Source organism: Plasmodium chabaudi, assembly GCF_900002335.3.
Source record: "Plasmodium chabaudi chabaudi strain AS genome assembly, chromosome: 13".
NCBI lineage: Eukaryota > Apicomplexa > Aconoidasida > Haemosporida > Plasmodiidae > Plasmodium > Plasmodium chabaudi.
In genome coordinates, this window is record NC_030113.2 from 1,626,144 (window position 1) to 1,644,266 (window position 18,123).

Genomic DNA, 18,123 nt, shown 5'->3' on the forward strand with positions numbered 1-18,123 from the left:
GAACATACGTAAAGGTGCAAATACGTATGCGAGTGTACTAATGCATTTCGTTTAGTGTAAAACTGCAAAATGGCCAAACTAAACTTATGCAAAAGTGCTGGGAATTCATATAATCTGACTAACGAAAATCCAATCGAAGAAAATTATGAGGGGAATAATATTATAGACAACGATTTAAAATTTTCAATCAAAAATAAATATGCGAAAAAAAGAACATTGAGTAATCGAGCAAGTGCAGCAAGTGATAATAGTTATATTAGTGGTGTTGAAAAAATAAGCACTGGAGGAAAATTGACAAACTTAATTAATACAAATCATTTAGGAAATGGTGATATAGGGGATGAATCACATAATTCAAGAGAAAATAGACTAGATTATGAAGAAATAGATATTATAAGTAAAAGTTTAAATCATCATTTAAGTAGAGGAATAGGAGATGAATCAGTAAAAGCTTTAATAACTCAAGTGAGTTATAGCCACTTATTTACTTTGTTAAAAAATATATTAACATATTTACCATTCTCTATAAATGATTATTTAATAGGGACTCTCGAATTAAAAGAAATTATAGATAGTAAATATAATACATGTTTTCAATTATATGAAAAAGATGAATTAATGGATTATATATATGAAAATGAAGCTATAAATTTAGTAGACAATAAAGTATATAATTTATTTAATAAATATAAAATGATGAAGAATAAAAAAGGACCTATAGATCATTTACATGTAATAAATTTTAAAGAGAATGCATCAAACCCAAGTATAGAAGAATTATTAATTGAAAAATCCAAAATTTTTATTTATAAGATGAATTCATTTGTAACTGGACGAAATCAAAATTTATCTTATATATATGAAATATGTCATGGATTAAAATATAAAACAGATACATTCTTATTATCTGTTTTTATATTTGATTGTTATATTCATAAAATAAATGAAATAACAAAAGAAAATCATTACAAAAAAATCAAACTATTAGTTATTATTTGTTCAATTTTATTAGCCCTAATTAAAACTCAAGTTTTTAATGGGAATAGTAGTAGTATGTATTTAAATGATATTCTTTATTTTATTAATAAATTAAAACGTGATAAAGTAAATTATACATGTATAGAAATATCAAATAAACAAATGGAAATTTTAAAATTTTTACCATCAAATTATAATAACTATTGTTCATATTCAGATTTAATCTATGTTTATTTTATTAATTTAAAAAGTTGTTCTAAAAAATATCCAGCTATAAAAATATATTATATATTTTTAGAGCATTTTGGATTTTTATATTATATTTATGATGTGATTTATGCATATTCTATGTATATAACAGCTGTAGGATCGTATCAACTTATTCCCCCAAGTAGAATTGTATCAACAATTATTTTATATTTTTCCAACGCCTTTTATAACAGAATGAGTAATAGCTTAGTATTTCAAGAGAAGTTTTGTGACGAGATATTTCATTTGCCCTTTGCAAATGATATATTTATGTGGTCTTACCTGTTTTTAGATAATTTTATTTATTTTTTTGAGAATTGCAATTTTCCTAATAAGCATTATTCTTCCATATATTCAATTTTTTACGAGACAGGACGTATACTCAATATTCGTACTGTTTTTTAACACAGCACTATAGGAATAGCCATTTGTGCAATTTTTGTTTGCATATTTAGCTAGCTACATTTTTGTTTTTCATTTTTTTTGGTTTATTATGCTATCTTGCCATTTCCAGCAAGTTCAAGTCAATACCAAAATTAAGTATCAAACTCGTATAATAAACCTATTTATTCGCCATGTTTTCGTGTATAAAACTGGAACAGACGTAGACATTTTTTTATTACACACACACAATTGTGCATGCGCGCTTTGTATATTTTCTTTTTTCACTTTGTTTAAATTTTTTTTAAAAAAATTATAATTTTTTAATTACTTAAAAATTTTTTAAAGTTAAAAACGCAATAGTAGCGATAGAAAATAAAGAAATGAAACATGTTAAGCTAAAATATGAATATTTTAAAAAATGCAAAGAGCCACTGCAATTTTAGTGGGTATGGCAAACTTGCCGAAAAAAAGCAACATAGTTTGAGCCTTATCATAAGGTCCAAAAATGGAAACAAAAAAATGATAATAAAATTGTGGTAATAAAATAAAAAAAGGGTTTTTAAAAAATTTTACCGTCTTTTGTATGTTGGACGATCGAACTCGTCGTACTTTTTCTTATTATTTTTTGAATTAAATTGTGGATTATTCCATAGAGAATCTTTTTTTGAAGTGTCATTGTCTAGCAGGTGTGTATATTTTGTTTGTCCTTGTTTTCCAAAATTTCCTCGTCGTACTTGTAAAACTTTAGGTAACTTTTCTTTATCAATTCTATCTTCATAAGTAGGTTCATTATAATCTCTTCTATATATTTCTTCTTTACCTTCTTCAAATAAATCTTGATAAAATCCTCCTCTATGATAATATTTTTGCATAAATAACATTTTTTTTTTTTTTTTATTATTAGCTTTATGTGGTAAATGTTTATTTTCTTCTATTATTTCTTTATCTGTCATTTTTCGTCTCTCTTTAATTTCTTCTTGTAATATTTCATGTTTTTTTCTTTCTTGTTCATCTCTTTTTAATCTTTCATAATGTCTAACTTTCCATAATTCATATTCTTTTTCATTTAACTCTTCATCTTTTTCATCATCATCAAAATCTTCTTCCGATGAAAAAAAATTATTTTTTTTATTTTTTAGCATTTCTTCCATCATTTCTGCATTTAATGTTTCTTTTATAACATTTTCTTTTTTTTCTATATTTATTAATTCTTTTTCTGAATTTATATTTTCTAATTTCTTTTTTTCTTTTTCTTCCTTTTCCACATTTTCTAAAAGTGTTTTTCTCCCCTTTTTAGAAACAAACTCATGTTTTACGACAGTGTCGCTATTATCACTGTCGCTTTCTAAGTAGCTGTCATCGTCATCGTCTTCTTCCTCGTCTTCTTCTTCTTCCTCCTCCTCCTCTTCGTCCGCTTCATCCGCTTCGTCCTCCACTTCCTCTTCCGCTTCCGCTACCTCTTCTTCTGCCTCTTCTTCCGCTTCCTCCTTCGCTTCCTCCTCTTCTTCTGCTTCGTCCTTTTTTTCCTCAGCGTGGCTGATAACGGTAACTTCGCGGGTCCGTCGTTCGGCTCTCTGCTGTGCGTCGGTCTTTATATCTAAGAAATGGGAAAAAGGAAAAATATATGAAAAAACGTATGATGCAATGGAAATGTATGTAGTATGCATACAGTATGGATGTAATAGTTTGTTGGCTTTTTACTTCTTAGCCTTTCGTATCTCCTTCTGGTTTCATCGTTGCGTACATGTACCCCTGTGCCCATTTCAACGTGTTGAGGATCGTTGTTTTTATTTTTCTTTAAATCATTTGTAAATAACTGATTTTTATCTTCTTCATTTTCTTCTTCGTCATCGGTGAGGTCCTCATCTTCAGACTCTTTGGCATAGTGAGGTTTCTAAAAATGCGAAGTTAATAAAAATGTGAAATTAATAAAAATGGTTTGACAATTTATATATACAAACCAATAAATGCACAAACGTAAATTGATACATAATAATTTACCTTCCCTGGAAAATAACGTTTTACTGTGACTTTTTCCCGCTTTTCTTTTTCATCATTTTCGTTGATTTCATTTTGTTCTTTATCTTCACCACCAAAATAATTTAGTAGTTCATTTATTGTGCTCATTATAATGTTTATACTTTTTTCATTTTGTTATTTTTTGAAAAAAAAACGAAATTATCCTTTTATATAAAACATACAATGTTTGCCATACCAATGACAGGATACTTAAAAGGGCCAAAATAATATTACATAATTTTTTTTTTTTTTTTTTAATTTTTTTTTACAATATTTGTTGTCCCTATGGGTGAGAAATACAAAAAAGTGAAAAGAATATTTTCCACGTCCTCATAAATGATCGTAAATATGTATATGAGTATGACTTATATTTTTAAAGTTTTCAAATTGTAAAAAAAAAAAAAATATATCACTTAAAAATGGATATATACATTCAGATTGTACATAATTTATATGCACAAAAACAAAAAAATGAAAACAAATATGCTGAAAATGCTGAAAATGATGAAAATGATGAAAATGATGAAAATGATGAAAATGATGAAAATGATGAAAATGTTGAAAAATGATGAAAATGTTGAAAAATGATGAAAATGTTGAAAATGATGAAAATGTTGAAAAATGCTGAAAATGCAGGATATACAAAAAAATGCTTTACTTAAATATGCATATTTATAAAAAAATATTGTGGAAAATAAAAAGCGGAATAAGAATTATCCTCATAAATACTCTATACTTAAGTATAAAATAGATATGATTAAAAACGTTCTTTGTATAATTTTGTGATAAAAAAATAAAATAACTTTCTAATTAGCAAACATAATAAATAGATGAATGAACAACTTGGAAATGATTTGCAATAGGAAAATTATATGCTCAGTAAAAATGATATCTTCCCATAAATAAAAATTGTTGCATATTATTAGTGGGCGTAATTTATGTTGAATTGTAAAAAAAAAAACGATTGTCCACGTATTCTGGTGTATATCTATACCTCCTTGTGTGTCTTCCACTAACTTGATTGTTTCACAAAACTAAAGAGAAAATCTCTAACATTAAAATAAAATATATTTAAATATATAATCGAGGAGAGAGAAAAAAAAACTTTTTTTGTATTTTCAAAGATGATAATAGTAGGTTTTATATTTTCTTGGTTAGGCAAATATGATTTAGTCAGCTTTTTAAGACGCTGATCGTAGTTATAAATAAAATAAAAAATATAATATAAGAAATAAATAATTCTGATTTTATTTTTCTTAATTTTATGTATTAATTTTTTTTCATTTTTCATTTTCTTTTTAAATAAGACATCAAAATAGTAGCCTAAAAAATTATGATTATTTTTTTTAATTATATTTTTTATATTATGCATTAAACTTTTATCTCTCTCAAAAATTAAATTAAAATATTTACAAACAATCTCGATCTTTATTATGTTCTTCTTTTTTATAATTATTCTATTCTCATTATTTAAATTTATTATATATTCATCACAAAATAGGAGTAGCAAATTCTCGTCCTTATCTTTGACGTAGTTCTCGATCACGACCCCTTTTCTGTAAAGTAAAAATGGAAAAGTAAAATGGAAAAGTAAAATGGGAAAGTAAAATGTGTATTATATATATGTACACATGCATGGACATGTGCATTGACATGTGCACGCCTCTTTGCTTTCCTTTTTTGCTTACACTAGTGGCATATCCAACGGGTTGCATATTCTGAATGGGCCGCTGTCATATTTGATTTGACCTTTTTTGTAGATCGTAGCGAATGTTGTAAATTCTCGGAGTCCTATCTCGTTAGTCTTTCTCTGAGTCTGTAACAAAAATAAAAAAAATTACACAACAGAATGTAGAGAAGCATGGAACGTTATTGATTGGGTATGCGTGTGCGTGTGCATGTGCATTAATCATATTTAGGGTGTTGGATATTTTTTTTTTTTTTCGAATTACCTCGTCGGGGGGCTCCGGCTTGGTGTCTTGAGGGGAACTTTGCACATTTTCACAAAAATAATCTAAAATAATTTTTTTTTTTTTTTTTAAGTCATTTTCATTATTATCATAAAGGTAATAATTAATACTAGACATGATATCTTTTCCAATATTTTTTATTGCACTATTAAAAATATTAAAATTGGTTGATGTTTCTTTTTTTTGGGTTCTTAATATAGCTTCTTTGGGATTCCAAATGATGTCGTTTTTTTGGTCAGCTTTATAGATTTCTTTAAACTTTTCATCATTTTTATTTGGATCAATATTATTATAATTTACTTGGCTATCATCAAAAATGAATACCTTTTTATCATTGTTAAAATAGTATAATTTATTATTAATTCTGTTTATTTTTAATTTTTTTTTTCTACATATACAATAATTTGAATCACTTAAAACGACCATATCTTCAAAGTTTGTAAAAAATTGTTTATTCTCATCATTGTAAATGTTGTTGTTTTCATCTTGTGTACGTTTACTTCGCTTTGTTTGATCACTTTGAGTTCGCTTACTTCGTTTCCCTTTTAGTGGTGTGTCTACCATACCATAGTCCTTTTCCAAACTATTTTCATCTACATTGATAATAGATAATGCTTCGTTTTGTTTTCTAACTTGTTTAGGTTGATAAAATTCTCTCACCCCATCTTGAAGGCCTAAAGGGGAAGTAAATATATTTATGTTCTCTAAATAGACATTACTTTTTTCGTGAAGCTCATGTGTTATATATTTAAGTCCTGATGATATATCCACTAAGTTAAACATTTTCTTTTTATCCATAAATTGGTTGAAAAAATTTGAATAATTATGTATATATTTATTTATTGTATTCATTTTTGTCATATAAAAAAATAAATTTTTATATAATTCTTTTATATAAAAATCTAATATATAATTTACAAATTCTAATATATTTTTTTCTTTTATTTTTTTTAAATCTAATGAGTTTATTTCAAAATTTGCATTTTTTATTTGGTTTAAGAATGCTAGTTTAAAGTTGAAAATAAAATTATTAGAATCGTCGTCTAGATTTTTTTTCTTCGTTTTAAATAATTCATCTTCGTTTTTGTATCGTTCTATGCTATATGTATTTTTATTTGAAAAAGAAAATACAATATATATATTACTTATTTTTAAATTATATATTTTGATTTTTCGTTCTTTTTCTTTATTGTTAACATTGCAAAGGGTTTCATAAAATGTGTTAACCTTGAAAGCGTTTCTAGCATACTTACTTTGGAATTTCAAAATTTTGTCAATCCGTCTTTCTCTACTAGGGTTCTCATTTATTGGACTGAAAAGTAGTAGTTCGTTTCTGCTTTTGGCATTACGAGTTTTCTTTTTTTTTTTTAAAAACTTTTTACAACAATAATTAAAATTTTCGACACTTACTAATGATAAGTATATTCGTAAGGGACAAAAAAACAATAACTCAAATTTTTGAACAACCAAAGAATTGAAACTCATTTTGTATATTATATCAAGTGTTATGAATTTATTTTCATTATTTTGTTTAACGTGTTTGTCCCCTTTTTCATCTAATACCCTATTTTCCAAACTTTTAAATAAAATATTTTTTACAACATTTGTTGAGAAATCGACTATAGACAAGTTATCTAGATTTAAATAAAATCTATTTTGTGTAGTACTACTATTAATTTTATTTTTTTTAAAATAAAAATTTAAATTTGTTAAGCTTATTGTATATATGTGTGCATTTTTTTTTTTTTTAAATAAATATTTATTAAATCTTTCTTCATAAGATATGTTATTATTTTCATTTTCTTTATCAACATTTGTATATTCCATAAGGCTTGTATAAACAGATGACATAATTCTTTTATCGCTATAATACTGTTTAGATATATCCACATTTTTTATTAAAATTGATGAAAATATATTTATATTTATATCATTATTTATTATTATATGACAATTGGAATTTTTTTTTTTTTTCTCATTTTGGCTTGAAAAAATTATTATTTTTTTTTTTGAATGTTCATAAAATGTTACATCCTTACTAATGTGATGAATAAAACGGGATACCTTTTTTCTTTCATTTCCATTTACACAATTTTTATCGTACTTTGCAAAAGTTTTACAATTTGCTGTGCATACTATTTTGCACTTTTCATCTTTTTGCATTCTGCTTATATTTGTATTCTTTACACTTCCCTTACTTTTAAGTCTGCAAAGTAGCTCACCATTTTGTGACATATCAAGCTTGTCTATTCTTTCGAGTGATGGTGTTATACTCTTGTTAAATCGTTTCATAAATAGTGTAATATACTTTTTACGGTTTAAAATGTAATTTAAAAAATTATCGTGTACCTTTTCAGCCTGATTTGAACTGGTACATATGTCTATATTTTGATGTCTTGCCCCCTTTTTTGTGTGAATTTTCTTCGTTTTAATTTGCTTATCTTGTGGTTTATTTTGTTTATTATCCATCTTTTGCATGGATAGCAAATTTAAATTTACTTTTCCTTTGATTTGTATAACATTGTCTAGGTATTGTGAGAATTTTATTAAAATTTTATTTTTCTTTTGTATAATACAGAATTCAAAAAATATGGATTTATTATTTTCAACAAATTTTACGATATTTATTTTGTTTTCTAATGATATTCTACAAATGTGTATATTGTTTGTTTGTTTAAATGGGTATAAAAGTAAAAAGAAATTTTTTATGTTTTTATTTTTTCGTAATGGCAAAAATAAAATACTATTATTTTTTAAATATCTAAAATTTTTTTTATTTTTTTTTAAATATTCATGTATTAAATGTTTATTATTTAATATGTTATTTATATCATCTTTCGTTATTTTCTCAAATGTGTTGTTGTCTATTCCGTTACTTTTCTCATCTTCGTTTTCACTATCATTTTCTTTTTCAATGTTGCTATGCATTAAGGAATGATACATTTCCGTACTGTCTTTATCATATGAATTGTTAAGACCAGAGAAGTTGGCTGATTCAATTTCAGAAAGCTTTATACCCCCTTTATCTGTTTTCATTTCATTTTTTATAATATAAACAAGCTCAATGTAATGCATAATATCTACTATAGCTCCAAAGTCTGTATTATTATATATGTATATTTTTTTAATATCATCATTTTTTTCTATATATTTATATATATTCATAATATTATTTTTTCCATATATTTTATCGGTTATATTACTATTATTATTTATATATGTGATATATTTTTCAAGTTTTTTTTTGTTACTTTTATGTTTACTTATTTTTATAAAAATGGAATTACTAAATGGGCCTTTAAAATATTTACACTTTTCACCTTTATGGACTCTAAATTTTAAATTCAAAAAATGAGGGCTACTCTTGATTTGTTTGTTTTGGCTAGTACTGCTAGCTAAAATTGGTTTATTTTTTTTAAGAGAGAAAATATATGAACCTTCTTTCGCTATATTTATAGGTCCACAAGCATCCAAATAATTATTACTTTTTTCATTTCTGTTCTTAATCTTAAAAAAGAAGGGTAAATAATTTTTATTTCCACTATCCATTATTGTGTTTAAAACTTTCGTTGAACTTCTTTCTATTTTATAAGTCTCATATTCATTATAAATAGAAAACATACATATATCTATTTCTGTTTCGTTTTGTATAATATATTTAGGATATATAGATAAAACATTATGATGATATGTATTCCCTATATTTTTCTTATTATTATTTAAACCATTTAACAAATCAATTTTATAAAAAAATAAATATTTATTATTTTCATTTGTGTGTGTAAGACATATTTCATTAGATTTGCCTGGAGTTATATTATTAATTTGATGTTTTTCTAAAGCAACATTTTCAAAAGGCTCATTAAAAACGCCCACAAAGCATTTCATATTTTTTATATTATACATGCTTGGTATGGTCATATCTTTTGTATAGTTTGTTTTACTGTTTAAAAAGTAAATTTTTTTTTTATTTATTTCGATGCTATGCTCAGAAAAGCTATAAAAATATATTAACGTTTGACATGTCAATATGATGCAGTTGTTTTTTTTTATTACATTTACATAGTGTGCAATACTGTTTGGGAAATTTTTATCGACGTCTCCTACATTTTTCGAAACCCCTTTGCTAACGCCGTTTACGACTTTTAATTTGTTGCCCACCAAAATATTAGAGTCACCATTTAAGTCTATATTTTTAAAATAAATTTCTTTAGTTTTATATTTATTTATGACACATTTCGTTCCTTCCACAGTGTAACAAATTTGTAGAGGCAACATATTCTTTAAGCTTATCATTTTGTCTATATATATATAAACATTTTTATAATTTTCAATTAAAATAATGTTTAAGACAAAGTTTTCGTTGTTTGTATTTATTTTTATATTATCATTATCACCATGATTATTTGATATAATTTTTATGTATTTTCTTTGAATATTGTTGTACAATTTGTGAATAGGTACTTCTTTTTTATCTTCCTTTTTTTCAGATTGTTTATATATACTTGTGTTGTCAAATTGTAGAGATTCAACATTTTTAAAGTGCAATACTTTTTTAAAAATCCGAGGTGCACTACTATTTCTAACATTGCCATTCGGGTCTACACCAAACATACATTCTTTCTTAATCTTACTAATATTTAAATAATAACTATATTCATTAGTCTCCTTGTTTTGTAGTAATTCCTTTGAAAAGGATTGAGCCATATATAGCTTTTTTTTGTAACATATAAATAAAAAAAAATAATCATTTTCAAGATCAAATGGACTTATATATGTTTTTTTTTTTGCATATAAAAAGTGTTTATAATATTTATAGGATTTATGTAAAAATATAATGTCTAAATTTGTATTATTGTATATACATACATTTGAAATTAAATTATAAAATCCACAATCATTATATAATAATATGTTATTATTTTTTGTATATTTTTTACAATCTGGTGAAAATAAAATATGTTCTCCACCTTTTAAATGCAATATTTCTGTTTTACTTTTTTTTTCTTTATTTTTTAAAATGTCTTTATTTTGATAGGAAAATGCTTTCTCTTGTATTTTGTTTATTATTACTGATTTATCGCTATACAAATTTAGAATGCTTTTTTTATTACCTAAATTTTCAGCAGTCTTATCATAGTGTCTTTTCTTAATATGGCTAGCCAGCTCAAAGTGATTATTCCAACTATTTATGACTCCTTCATAGAGATACAACATTTTTCTGAATATATTTTTACTTAAAAATATGTCTATAGGTTTATTTTTAAAAATTGAAAAAAAATTATTTTCATTTTTTGACTTAACCCAAACAAAGTGTATTTGCATATTTTTTACAAAGTTTTCAAATATATTATTTTTAAAAAAATTAAAATTATAAATACAATTTAAATCATGTCTTTTTATTATTATTTCATCTTTATTATATGATGAAATGTAATTATAATTTCCTTTTATATTTATTTGTGCAATTCTTATTTTCTTAACTTCTCTATATCTAAAATAATTTACAGTTTCAAATAATTCGACACTCAAATTGTTTATTATTATATTAAAAAGCATTGTTAAATATGTTTCTTCTTTTTTTCTTTTATTTAATTTGTATAGATAACTATTTCCTATTATACTTTTTTCACATTGCTTATACATAATTAAATTGATTTCTTCATAATAATCCAAACAATAATTTAGTTCATAAATTTTTTTTAATACACCTATCATATCTTTTAATCTTATTTTTATTTTACCATTTTTTATATTTACATTTATATATTTCGGTGATGAAAACATTTTTTCATTTTTTATGTTATTATAAGTTAGATCGTCATTGTTGTGCATATTTTGGTTGTCACTATTTAATTCATAAAATGTTGTATTCTCATTTTTATTCGCCATTTTAATCATGTTTTCTATAATACAATTTGTATTATCAATTGGAAATAAACTATTATAATTTTTAAATACATGTTTAAGACAATCTATATTTGTTTGCTTTTTTTGTGGCACACCTATACTTATTTTTATATCATATAAATCATTTCCACTAACTTGGCTCGACTCTATATTTTTATCCTCTATATCATTAAGGAAAATATTATTAAAATAAAACTTATTATATTTTACCATTTTAATATTGTTATTAAAATATATTACCTTTTCTTTTTTTGCACACATATCTATATTAATATTTTTACTTATACAATAAAAATTTGAATTATTTAATAAATATAGACTATTTTTTTTATGTATTTTGCATTTGAAAAATATTGTTTCTTCTAATTCTTCACTTATGTATTTATTTGGATGAAAGGGCGAATTCAAGCAGTTCAATTTTTGGGATGAGCAAGATAGTTGGGATATTTTTTCTGAACAAGTCAGGTCATTTTCCACAATTTTATCAAAAAAATAGCTGTTAAAAATAATATGTTTTTTTTTTTTTAAAAATTCGAAAAAATGGCTTTTTCTCAAATTGAAAAGGAGTAAAAAATTTACACACCCTTTATAAGTGATACCAAATTTATTTGATTTATCAATTTTAGCTGTCTGTTCAGAATTATTTACATTTCTATATTTCAGTAAATGTTCATATAATAATAAATTTACAAATATATGAGCATGCTCAATATATAAGTTAATTTTGTATATATTATTACTATGTACTAAATAATCATAGGAATTAAAATCATTTGATGTTAACAATTTCACCATATTTTCATACATATAAATAAGATAATTGCTAGGTCTTTTGATTTTTTCTGTTTTTTTTAAAATATTTATTTTTTTTTTTACAAAATAGTCTGTATTTTCTTCGCCAATATAAGTATCGTCAGAACAGTCTTGTGCATTTCTATATGTGGCCCATGTGTTGATTTTCTTTTTTTTTATAGAGCTTGAACAATATTCTTTTTGAAAACATTTCTCAAGTGTGTATATAAACAAATTTTTATCATCGACAAAATATAAATTATAAAAATTAAATAATTGAAATGCGTCAATTGTTGTATAAATTTTTTTCATTTTAATAAATATATGATTTTCTACATTACATCCAATAGTATCATTTTTATATCTATGATAAAAAATTTCAATAATTTTATTTTTTTTGGTAATTAGTAAATTGTTATATTTATTAATTTTTGTCTTAATAAATGAGCTAAATGTATTGGCAGTTTTTTCATTTTTTATATCTTTCATATTTATCAAATATTTTAAATAACTATTTTTATTTTTTATTTTTTTATAATAAACAATTATATCATATGGGTACTTATGGGTATAGTTTAAAATAAGAGGTACAACCGACTTTATATTTGTTATCATTTTATTTTTGTCATTTAAATATTTTAAAATATTTATCAAACAATATTTTATAAAAATGTAACTTATTCTGCTTTTCAATTTGTCACTCTCTAAAAATATATGCATATCTATCAAATGTATAACAACATTAAGACTTTTTTTTAGCTTGTCTTTTTTTTCGCTTTTCCACTTCTCAACATTTTTGCAATTCGGTTCATTGCCTATTATGCCATTTCCAATGTTCTTCGGACTTTTTATGTACTGCCTTTCGTCAAAATATTCCACATTGTTGTTCAGAAAATTTTCGATCACCACATTTTGGACTAGTGTAAAATTTTCAGGAGACAAATATGCATTACCTGTACCGTATATAAACATGCCAAACATGTTTGTCTTGTAAATAATATTTCTATAATAAATTAATAACATATTTACATTTTTTAAAATTGAATTATTTCCTTTATTTGAAAAGCATATATTGTTTAAAAAATAAACGAATATTTTGTCATAAAGCTGAATTGTATTATTATTTTCTTTTTTTTTAAAAACGAATTTATTCTTTATGTGTACACTATTTTGTATAATAATAACATTTCTATTGTTATGAATTGAAGGAACAAATAATGTGACGTCATTAAATGTGAATTTGTATTTATTTAGGCTTATTCCATTTTGTGCTTTCATATTTTTTTGCCTTATTTTGTAAAGTTTATAATTATTAATTTGCTTTTCATCTATAGAACCGGGGTAATCAGCCACATAATTATTATGGCCAGCAGTGGGTTGCAAGGCTTGCTGCTTTAGCATCATGCTGTCTCTAAGGGAAAATATATCCTTTACTTCGTTTTCGTTAAAATTGTAGACTTGGCTATAATTATTTTTTTTTAAATTTACAACTTTCATTTCACAACTATGTTTTGATGAAAATAGGTTTAAAAAATCGGTAAGAATATATTTATTTAAAAAAGTAAAAAAATCATTTGTCTTATATAATAAGTAGATTTTATTTCCATATATTTTTGTATTCGTATTAAACTCATTTGTACTTTTTTTATGTTTATAATAAATATCATATTTATCATCCTTTTTAGCATAACTATAAAATTTGGTGAAAAAATCAAAACTTTTTATTTCTGATGCTATTGTAAAGTAACCGTTGTTTTCTTCATCATTTATTATACGATCTAAATTTCGATATGAAAATATTTTACATAATTGTTTGGTAGAAAAGAAAGAAAATTCCTTACTTTGTTCATGTCTTTTTTTTATACTGTTCATAAAATTTAGTACATTATATATTTTATTAAAGCTTGTATACTTATCTAATTGTAACTTATAAAAATCAATGTATAATTTTAAAAAGTTATTTGCTCTCACATTATTTTTACATAATAAATCAAAATAATAAATACAAACATTTGTATCCAAATCGATTTTGTATTGATTTTTTTGGAGATTACTATTTTTAAAACTTCTTAATTCGGTCATATAAAAATCATCAAAAAATGATATAAAATGTATTTTGCTTTTAATTTTTATTTGTATTAAATATTTTAATGATTTATAATTATTATATTTCGACGTTATTTTACTTAAAAAATTGTTTCTACATATTTCATAACTGTTGCAATATTTTTTTATGTTTCTATATATTATATGTTTATGATTGTAACCACTACCTAGTGTGTAATTATTTTCTGAATAGTTTTTAATTTCTTCTGTACAGCCAATTTGATTTATTGGATATTTTAACTTTTTTAATAAGACATTATATATATTATTTTTCCTTTTTTTTTTTATCAATTTAAATTTTTTTATAGATTCTTTCATTTTCAAATTATTAGTATCCTGCAAATATACTATTCTTCGTGTTGCTATATATATTTGATATATAATACAATTTATAAAAAGTATTTTGGCTTTATTAAATATATTTACATAAATATTTTTGTTAACAATTTTTATTAACAAGTCATAATTATTTTCTATTTTACCTTGATTGTTCATGCAAAATAAGCTTTTGTCTTTTTTTTTTCGTGCTTTTTCATTTTTAAATACTAATACATTTTTTAACAAATTTTTATAATAATTAAATCGTATATTCACATTACCAAGAAAAAAATAGTTATAATATTTGTAGAAAAATCTTCGTATTTCCTCCTTTTCTGATTCAATTTTTAATATATATTTTAAATCGAATGATATTTTAATGGGCTTTAATTTTTTTTTCAGCCCCATTTCGTTTTTCACTGTAATTAGTTCATTATTTATAGCATTGTTGTATGTGTGTGTAACCCGTTTCCCTTCTATATTTGTGCCCATAGTATTTGCTTTAAAATCTTCAGATATGCAAAATAAGTTTATATTACAATTATTTGCTATGACATTTACAAAAAATGGAAAGTTATTTTCGATTTCTGTTATTCGCTTTACTTTCTTTCTCATAGGGTTTCTTAGTAAGTATGCATATTTTTTCATGTTAGTGCAATAAATGGAATATATATAATAAAAAAAATTAACATGTTCAGGTAATAAATACCATGTAGAATTATTAAAATATATTGTAACAATTCCATATTCATTTTCTTTATTCTTTATTTTTAAAGCAATATTTATCTTATCATTTAAGTTATATTCATATAAAGTATTATTTTCCAAATAAACACTTTTAACAATAATATCTTTCACTAAAAAATCGAAGCTAGCTATTGCATCCTGTTCATAATAAAAAATGCAACGCTGATTATTGTCTTCGTCACTACTATGATCTTGTTCTATAGTATTTTCACCATTTTCGTCGATATTTATCTGTGCATAATTTTTCTCAACACCTTTAATATTACATATTTCTTTTATTTCTATTTTTATTATTTCTTCTCTAAAATTTATGACTGTATTATTGTAATATCCCAATTCGTCGTCTCTATTTTTTAAAATCGCATTGTTATATATCAGATCAAGTTTATTGATATTTTTATTTATGTAAAAAGAAATATTTCGAACACAAACAAATGGTGTATATTTTATAATGGATATTAGTAAGGAAAATTTATTATTTTTTGGAACTTCTCTTAAATGGGTTCGTTGTAAACAGTGCTTTTGGATCAGGTTATACACATTTATACATTCTACAACTTCAAATATACAAATTATGTTGCTTAAAATTATATCACATTTATTATAATTTTTTTTGAAAACATTTATTTTCTCTTCATTTTCGTTTTTCATATTAAAAAATTTTCTATATTTACAATATACCAAGTTTGAATTATTTATATTATATTTTGAATGGCATTTATCAATTTCTTCATTTAGTAGTACATCATTTTGAGGATTATTATTACATAAGGTTTCAAACAAATTCGTGTATTTTTGTTCTTTATTTTTGTTTTTCAAATTTAATGAAATGAAATTCTTTTCAGTATAAATAACAAAAGACATAAAGGAAAGTTCAAAATTAGTGCTACTATATTTTATATCAAACTTATTTTGTAAAATATTATTATCCGATCTTTTGTAGACATCACAATGTTCGTTCGTTTTAATGTTAAAAAGGGTAGAACTTATTACACCTTTTATTATTTTATCTTTCAGGTTAATATTAATAAATGTCTTGTTTATATAAACTGTTAAATGAAAAAAGAAATCATATTTATTTTTATACTCATTATAGTTCCCATTATTACTATCTATATTTTTTGTAAAGCTAAATTTCTTTGCAACATTTATTAAATCTTTTAAATAATAATCTACTTTCGTATGATGGGATAAAAAGAGAATTTCCTTCAACTCACATTCTTTTAAATTCATGTACATAAGTGGAATTAATATTTTATTTTCCTGAAAATAGTAAAAAATGTTTTTTATAAAATATAATTTTTTTTTTATCTCTCCATCCCTTTTTCCATTATTACATTCTTTAAGTATGTTAAATTCTTTGCAAAAAAGTAAATATTTATGGGAATCTAAATTTTCACAATTACTTGCTTTATCATTATCCTGATTTGTTCTTGCATTTATTTGTATTAATTCGTTTTCTTGATCAAATATATTTTCTTTATCTGTATCATTACATTTTTGTGGGTTGTCATATTCATATTCTTTTTTTATATTATTATTTGGAGAAATAGATATGTCTCGAAATATAAAATAATATTTAGTCTTTCCTTTAGATATGTCTTTTATATTATCACAAATTTTACTGTGTCTATGTTTATAATTATAAAATATTTTGACTTGAATTTTTTCTATATTTATGTAATAATTTTTTATAATTAATTTTAAAAGAAAAACAAAAATATAATAAAAAAAATTATAGACAATCCCCCATTTCTTCTTCTCTTCTGATATTAATTTACGATAAATATTATAATATGAATTATATGTTTCATAATCTTCAAAGTCAAGTATTATATTTATAGATTTAATGTGTATATTATTGTTTTTTTTTTGTTTATTTGCATTCTCATTGTTTATGGGAATTGTATTCTTCCGAAAAAAATTAATTATTTTATTAATGAAATCAAACTCAATGTTTATATCTTTTATATCAATACTTTTTATTGGTATGTTGTAAAATATCAAACTCTGGAGAAATATCAGACTAATATATATTCTGTTTAAAAATATTTTAGTCTGTCTAAGGATATTTAGTAATACCTTACTCATCTTTAAAGAATTTATTGGACACGCATATAATAATAAAGATAAGGTATATCCAGTAGGGTTAAGTATATAAATATATATAGGCGCATATTCGTTTGCCTATATATTTATATAATAACAACCCATCAAACGACTATTACAATAAAAAAATAGATAGCTACTTACATGCGCACGCATACATAGCTCAAATAGTGATTATATGCTCATTGAATTAAATATAACTAATGTTGTATATTATAAAAAATTAAGAACAAATGCTACTTTTGTTGTTTTCATTATTGTGTACTTCATGAAAGTAAAAAAAATATGTTTTATAAAATTACTTGGTAAAAAGTGGAAGCAATATAAATCTGCAAAAAAACGAAAAATAAAGCAACTATACATAAATACTAGAAAATCGGAAAATAGTACTTAAAAAGAAAGGGATAAACAAAGATAATCTATCATCATTTTTTGATAAGATTATTTTGATGTCCTCTATGAAATAGTATAGTAAATTATTAAGTTTGCAAAAAAAAATAATAAAAAGGAAAAAACGAAATGCATTCTTTCCTATTATACA

The 18,123-nt window shown here is 23.2% G+C and overlaps 3 protein-coding genes across 3 annotated transcripts; 1 reads left to right on the top strand and 2 right to left on the bottom strand.

The window, feature by feature from the left end:
• Positions 1-69: 69 nt before the first annotated feature.
• On the top strand, positions 70-1,632 carry PCHAS_1343900 (conserved Plasmodium protein, unknown function; the record flags this gene model as incomplete). The annotated part of the gene is made up of 1 exon (XM_016799346.1): positions 70-1,632. The coding sequence occupies one exon, from the start codon at positions 70-72 to the stop codon at positions 1,630-1,632; it is 1,563 nt and encodes a 520-aa protein (XP_016654649.1).
• A 548-nt stretch (positions 1,633-2,180) lies between these two features.
• PCHAS_1344000 (micro-fibrillar-associated protein, putative) lies at positions 2,181-3,738 on the bottom strand (the record flags this gene model as incomplete). The annotated part of the gene is made up of 3 exons (XM_016799347.1): positions 2,181-3,208; positions 3,313-3,505; positions 3,613-3,738. The coding sequence occupies 3 exons, from the start codon at positions 3,736-3,738 to the stop codon at positions 2,181-2,183; spliced, it is 1,347 nt and encodes a 448-aa protein (XP_016654650.1).
• A 904-nt stretch (positions 3,739-4,642) lies between these two features.
• PCHAS_1344100 (conserved Plasmodium protein, unknown function) lies at positions 4,643-17,564 on the bottom strand (the record flags this gene model as incomplete). The annotated part of the gene is made up of 3 exons (XM_016799348.1): positions 4,643-5,186; positions 5,319-5,446; positions 5,583-17,564. 3 exons carry the CDS (start codon positions 17,562-17,564, stop codon positions 4,643-4,645), a joined length of 12,654 nt encoding a protein of 4,217 aa, XP_016654651.1.
• Positions 17,565-18,123: the final 559 nt, after the last annotated feature.